General features: G+C 30.2%; 1 protein-coding gene across 1 annotated transcript; it reads left to right on the top strand.

Annotated features, from left to right (window-relative positions):
- Positions 1 to 4,351: 4,351 nt before the first annotated feature.
- Positions 4,352 to 6,508, top strand: tobi (target of brain insulin). The gene is made up of 6 exons (XM_070640483.1): positions 4,352 to 4,376; positions 4,451 to 4,622; positions 4,718 to 5,813; positions 5,875 to 6,045; positions 6,107 to 6,311; positions 6,366 to 6,508. Exons 1-6 carry the CDS (start codon positions 4,352 to 4,354, stop codon positions 6,506 to 6,508), a joined length of 1,812 nt encoding a protein of 603 aa, XP_070496584.1.
- Positions 6,509 to 7,989: the final 1,481 nt, after the last annotated feature.

Here is a 7,989-nt window from a genome sequence, read left to right on the forward strand (position 1 = left end):
AACCCGCTAGGTGGAGCACAAATGGGTCCACATAACTTTCATTTACATTGAACATGCAAATTTTCAGAAAATTTACTTCACACAAATAAAAATCTCATCAAAGACTAATCCCACAAGAAATCAAAGTCTTTCATTACCACGGGCTCTTGACATTTTTCGTAAATTGAATATAAGGCTGTTGTACCGATCGAACATTGATTGAAATCGACACTTTTGTCGCAAAAGCGGAGTCCAAGTACATTACGGGACTTTTACTAAACTGCAACTTATTATAATTTGAATATTTCAACCTTTGAATAAAGATTTGATGTAGCTTTAGAAGAATGTTACAAAAATTAATTAAAGAAAATCTGAATCAGTGAGATGATGTTGCGATTAAAAGTAAACGAATTTCAGAATACGGTTTGGTTTTTGTGATGCTGATGGTGATATCGTTTAATTGTTTATGAGATTCTAGGTCGACTTGATAGTGACTATTTGAAGATGAATGATGGAGCAAAAAACCAATCTCAATCTATCTGCCATCCTTTTCATGATGTAAATTTACTTTACTTTGAAATATCATCTATACCAAACAAAAAATTGTTATAATACTTCGTTAAATATATGCATATAACGGCATATAACATAAATCTTTTGAAACTTCAATTTAAATTTTTATTGTTCTTTGAAAAACAGATTATTTAAATTCTGCCTTTCCTTGCTTTATATACAAGTATGAAGAAAATCAATTGATTCACAAAATGCTCGTAAACATAAAAGTGCGTATATAGTATTTACATCGAATAAATGCAAATTAAGGATGTATATATACATTTATAGTTGAATTATAACATAAGTAATTTGAGTGTCTGTAACGGATTACATTTTATCGATATATTTTGAATTAAAAGGAAGTACAAAGCAATATTTAAAAAGCTTTATTGATAGAAATAAACTTAATATTCGTACATATATGGAGACACATATAATGTACTTTTAAATTTTTGATAAACGCCTCAAAATTCATTTTGAATTACAAAAGAAGTAAGAATAAAGCCACAGATAGAGGGAATAAGAAAGATGCAAATTCAACAAAAAATATAGCAGAATATATTTTTATTTATTGATAAAAATAAAGCAATTAACTTTTTCTTTTTGAAATGTTCTTAAATGACATTTAGGTTATGTAAGTAAACATGCATTAAAAGTTCTTAATTTAGACAACCAGGGGAAAATATTTATTTACTTATGTGAAGGAAAATCATCAGCATAAGATATTTTCTCTTTGCATAAAAAAACAACAAAATACTTGTTTACAAACAGGCTTGAGAAAAGATGCGCTTGACTTAAGAATGCGAAAATCAAAAGAGCAACTTTTTGTAATTTTTAGGAAAATAGCTTTGGGATGTTTTTGTTACCAACACAAAAGAGTTTTTTTTTGCTGTTTATATCTTTCATATTTGTATGATGTGGAAGCAAGAATTTGAGAGGTTACGACATATTATTTAACATGGCACTTCTTAGAACACAAAAATGAGTACATTGAAGCAGAGTTCTGAATATTTCTTTTTAAAAAATAGCCATATTTTGCATTTAAAGTAAGCCAATAACTGAATATTGTAGAGCCTGTTAATTAACACATTGAATACCATAGACAGAACAAGTTAATAATATAATAGCATTGATGCCATAAGTTCATGAACATAAAAGAATTCCATTTATTTTAAATGTGTATTGCTGTCATTAAGGAAATTGTAAATTGCTTATTTAATAGTAATATCACAGCAGAAAAGAATGAAAAAAATGTATAATAAGAAGAAGGAGATGAAAAAGATGACGAGAGCATCGTGGTTGAAGCGGTGTGGAGAGAAAATTGAAGTCATTAAATATTTATTTGATTCACCCCAGGAAAATGACGAAAGCGACAGAAGAAACAATGTGGTTTTTCGGTGTAAAAGCTAAAGATGGGAGCTAATGGAATCAAACCGCAATAGGTAGAAGAAGATCATCATTTATGTATAGTGGTTTTCTTGTAAATCTATTTTGCTAATATTATGGCAGTTCAATATACTTCATAATTTCTTTGATATGATTTTTCTAAGCTTTAAAACTTGCTTAAAGACTCTGATTATACCTACATGAACGCCTTTTCTCATTGGTTTATTATAACAAAACCTTTTCCTGTTATCAAATTCATTCCCAATATGGTTATGTTACGTTAAATAAAAAAGGGAACGAGAAAAAAATCCAAAATTAAATTGATTGGAAAAAATTGCATTTATCTTAATGTTAGCACTCTTTCACTCAATGAAAGACAATGACAATATGTGTAAGATCCTTAAATAGAGAGATAGGAGAAAAAAATATACATCTATATACGTTGAGACAAGAATACAAACCATAAACAGATTTCTCATGTATGCTTCTGTATGTTTTTCGTCATTATTTTTATAACTAAAAGGATTTTCTTAAATCAAAAGTCGTTAGTTGTCATTTTTACAGGAGGGAGTAAGAATAATGTTTATTAGATGTTTTAGTAAGTTGAAGGGAAGTACAGCTCCTATCCCTAGCTTTCATGAAAAATAGCATCATTTTATACTGTGAATCAACTCTCAAGTGTTTTAACATTTTTTCTTTTGGTTTCTTTTTCTTACTCCATCAAAGCGATTCACTTGACATTTCGCGATTTGAGCTAGGCTTTCTGTTGCTACAGCTAATACTAATACTGATGTTCATTTCATTTTCACCCAACGATTCCCATTGTGAATGAATGAATAAGAAAGAGAAGATTAATTTGGAGACATTAATTTTCCAATTCTTTTCCTCCTTACAATGATTTCCTTTTTACAAAGGAGATCATTTTTCGCATTTTTGGTTCCATTCTTTATGGAAAAGTGGAAATGGAATAAAAAAAAAAGACTCTGCATAATAAATTTTCTTTTTTTTCGATTCAGTTTCGTATAATATAAAGACATCTTAATTGTGTGTTTTTGTGTTTACCAAAGTTCACATACTCATAATTAAAACAACGACTTACTCATTAATTTCACAAATTCCTCTTAACTTTTCGTTATTTTTTTTTAGTAATTCATTAAAATAGTAGAATGATTTATTCAATTACAATCAAAAGGTGTTGATTAAACGTAGACCATTGGGAACTTAAAAATCAGTTTGTTGAAAACAGTTCTAAAGCAGAAAAGAAGAAGATGATGATGTAAGAAGAATATCAAGTTGATGGATAAAATTTGATATCGTTAGAAAAAATCGTTTAGTATCAATAAAGTTATATTTTATGAAAATTATTTTATTTGTAATAATAGCATAGCCGTACATATGAAGAATTCATATCGAATACGAGCAATGTGTCATATGGAAACATTTCCTCACTAGAAAGACGAAAAAAGCAAACTAGAATAAATGTGTTGAAAGAAATGAAACGAACGTTTTATATATAAAGCATGAAAGAGACATCATTAAATCAGCACTAGGTTACCTGAACAGAAAATTTAATGTGTTGCGGTTCTAAAAGTGTGGCATGGCGGTTGAAAGCATATGAAAATAAATTAAATTTCATGGTGAAAGAGCAAATCAAATCAATTTAAATTGAAAGAGACATAAATGGGATTTTCTGTTTTTGAAAATGGCTCACAAAGTTTATGTCAACATAGAGAGATAGAAATACAGAATAAAGAATTTATATAGATACTATAGCTACAATTTTTCCCTTGCTCATTCTCTCTCTATTTTCACATCTTCCTTGTCTTCCAATTGAATGAATGTAGTATAGGTAGATTTCAAAGTGAATGAAGTTACGTCAATAATCGAATTAGATGAAATTTTTTTCTATGTATGTGTATATCTCTCTATATTGCAAAGTATGTTGAAAATATGAAGTGACAGATAATTTCATTTCAATGTCCATTTGTGGTTGTTATTTTATAATGCTTGAGACACATTCATTCATTTGAGATTGATAATGAATAGCATTTCGCTATTGGGTGCTAAGCATTTGTACACTTGTGTTTGCTCTCGTATAAGTATCTACTTTTAAACTTGCAAAAAAAAAAAAATAGATATCAATATTCATAATGTGCTTTTATTTCAAGTTTTAAACAAACAATTATATTTTTTTATTTGCATTGCAAACAAACATTAAAGTGAGGGAGAACTTCCGATAACCATTTATCAGAAACTATAAATTGCATGTAATTGCCTGCATTTGACATCAGTTTGTGATTGTAAGATGTGGAGAATTTTTAATATTGTGATATTGACAGTGTGCTGTTTTACAGTCAGTCATGGTGCGGTACAATTTTCCTTAAATTTCGCTCGGTCAACAAACAAAGTTGTGGTGGTTGATCATTATTATATGCTAGAATATTCTATTTATAGAGGTGTGTTTTGCAACTTGTCAAGAATTAAAACTAATGAATGATAAATAATATACAATATATTTCATTAAAATTAGATGGCGAACGTTTGCAGTCTGTAGTATTAGGTACTGGACTTGGTGGTTATGTAAAAAGTCGTAAAACACCTAGTGGTTTTGTACTTTATGGTCGAGGTGATGAAATAGAATTTTCAATTGAAGTGGATGACTATAAGTTTTCACAATTGAGTATAAGTAGAAGAAATATTCAGTAAGTATTCTTCAGTTATATACTAATAATCTTGATGATAAATTTATATATACTGGATACATCATAATTTTTTAATTGAATAAAAACATCTATAGAAAAGCAGTCAGTGATTGCATAGATCTAGCTTCTGGCTCTGATGTTCATTGGTATGGTGGAAATCAGCAACGTTGGCAATATTATCCAATTCAGAAATTAGTTCATAAACACAATGCATATGTCACAAAGGAAGAGTTCAATCAAGCAATTGCGGAACGTTATTGGTTCAATTCACAAGGAATATTTTTTTACGTTAACCTTGATGCACCGCTTTTTATCGATCAAAATAATCAACATCCTGATTTTATGTGTTTGGAAGCAAAACGTGCACTGCCATATGATATATATCATACCAGATTTGATTTCACGTATCATATAGGTATAGGATTAAATGCGCGTGATGTGCATATGAAAGCAGTAGAAATTTTTTTGGGAAAGCCTTCTGGTCATCCAGCTTTGGAAATGGTACGCGATCCGATATGGAGCACGTGGGCGCGTTATAAGACGAATGTAGACGAAGCAACAGTAAGAGAATTTGCTAGTGAAATTCTTAAATATGGTTTCAGCGGACAATTTGAACTGGATGATGATTATGAAACATGTTATGGAGCACTTGAATTCAGGCAATCTAAATTTCCAAATATTAAGAATTTGACTGATGATTTGCATGCAGACGGTTTTCGAGTTACCTTATGGGTTCATCCGTTTATTAATAAGGACTGCACAAATTGGTATCAAGAGGCACAACAAAAGAAATATTTTGTAGCTGATCATAGTGGTAATATTGAAACACAATGGTGGAATAGTGAAAAATCTCAAGCTGCTTATATAGACTTTACAAAAACAGATGCTGCAAATTGGTACTATACTAGGTTAAGAAATTTGCAGACTAGTGCAGGTATTGATAGTTACAAATTTGATGCTGGTGAATCATCTTGGGTACCATCAGATCCTGTTTTGAATGGAACGGCTAAAGAACACCCATCGAAAATAACTAGTGCTTACGTTCGAACAGTGTCAAAGTTTGGTTCACTTGTTGAAGTTCGTTCAGGACAGAACACTCAAGATTTGCCAATATTTGTACGAATGATCGATAAAGATACAGAATGGACTCTAAATAATGGATTGCCAACATTAATCACAACTCTGCTTCAGGTAAGACTTGTTAAGTTCATTAATACAAATTTATGTGAGTATCAACAATTATTCTATGCAGATGAATATGGTTGGATATCCATTTGTTTTGCCCGATATGATAGGAGGAAATGGTTATAATAATATTAAACCAGATGAAGAAATTTTCATAAGATGGCTTCAAGCTAATGTTTTTATGCCCAGTTTACAATTTTCTTATGTTCCTTGGGACTATTTAACTTCAAGTGTTGATGTGAGTAAAAATCAATAATTTATTTTTAAATTTTATTGATACATATATGTCTTATCATTAGATTGTTGAGCTATCGAAAAAATTTGTAGATTTGCATGCTGAGTATACTCCATATATTATGAGTTGTTTTGAAAAGGCTGTTCAAATAGGAGCTCCTGTGAATCCTCCAATTTGGTGGATTGCACCTAATGATAAAATTGCTCAGAGCATCAGTGACGAGTTTTTATTAGGTGAAGGAATTTTGGCTGCCCCAGTAATTGAGCAAGGTTAGTATTGACAATAAAAATTTAAACACTATCAAAAAAAGTTATTTTTTGTAGGTGCGACTAGCCGTGATATATATTTACCTGCTGGTGAATGGCTTGACGGAAATACAAGAGAGATATATCGTAATACAGATGGCATATGGTTACGCGATTATAAAGCTCCACTTACTGTTTTACCTTATTTTATTAGACAGTAACTACGATTGCGCGGCGATGATATGAATTTTTTGTTCTAAAATTAATTGAACAGAATGGTTTCATTGTTCATTAAAAATTTATTAAGCAAAAAGTAGAGGTTTTTGAGTAAAAGTAGAATAAAAACTTTGTCTTTTATTGGCAAAAACCAGTCTTGATTGCTGCTTGTTTCTGTCGTTTTTTACTCTATTCCTCTTATTTTTTTTTATCACGTGTGGAAAATGAATTGACATTTATGTATAAAAAATTGTTTTTTTTCTCTCTCCTTTAAAACATCTTCCTTCCCCTCACCATTACACTTCAAAATATGTATACAAATTCAGAATAAAGGACCAACTTTTGCTATTAATTATTCTTGATATGTATGTTGTAGAGAGCCAGTAAATTGGCAAACATTGTATGTATGTATATATGTTGAAATTTCAAGAGCTTACGGAAATAGTTTGGCTGACTAAAAGTTTTTTTTTCCACTATCATCTGTATGCCGCATTACATGTAAAGCGTTGAATGAATGAATGAATTGAATGGGGAGCAAATGTTTGAAAATTTTTGATCATAAAAGTGAATAAAATAGCGCAACCAAAATATGCATAAAAAGTGCAATAAAAAGTACTCGAATCAAACTCGAATAGACTCTTTTTTATATTCAAAATGGTTTTTTGTTACTCTCGTGGCAAATAACCGCACATTCATTGCTCTTTTAGCTTTGAAATAAATTTTTCGTTTGCTTCATTCTTCTTTCGTTGTATGCATAATTCTTTTTATCCAATGTTTTAGATTCAAATGCTAGAATTCGCTGGAAGTAAGGAAAAAGAGCCGTAAAGCTCTTCGTTAACCGTATACCGATAACGATTCATTTGATTTTCTGTTTGGCTTTCTCTTATATGCTATACGGCTCATCTGTTTCATCCCCACTCGTAAAGATTGTCCAAAGTCGCACATTGAAATAAGAGAAAACGGAAAAAGAAAAGGAAACAAAAATAAAAAAAAAAAAACTAAAAATCACAACACACAAAACCAAAAACTTTTTTCTGACCCGTTTACCGTTTACCCGTCGGTTTCCCCTCCTTAGATTGATGAATGATGCTCATGGAATTTTTATGATACTTTCGGGCATACTGCGGCCTTTTTCATCTCCTAATTTTTTTTAGCTTTATGTGTAACTGGTTTTTGTGGTATATCAAACGATTTTCGATGAGAGGGAAATGGATATACTAGATTTTTTTTTTTTACTTTTTGTTCTTCTGTTGATAAAAGTTACTTATCTTTATTGAACCATTCTGATCAGAAGTCATAATTTATGCTCTTAAACTTCAGCATTTTTCTCTTTAAAGTAGATAAAACCAAACATTCTGACTTGATAATTTTTTGACACTTTTTTCCTCAAATTTTTGGCGACGTTTTTGTAAATTATGTAAGAAATATTATTAAAAATGCACACAATTCGTTAAGCGATTGACATTATTATAATTATTTAAAAATA

The sequence above is a fragment of the Chironomus tepperi genome, unplaced genomic scaffold (assembly GCF_022539635.2).
Source record: "Chironomus tepperi strain 1889 unplaced genomic scaffold, CSIRO-AGI_Ctep_v1 contig_219, whole genome shotgun sequence".
Taxonomy (NCBI): Eukaryota; Metazoa; Arthropoda; class Insecta; order Diptera; family Chironomidae; genus Chironomus; species Chironomus tepperi.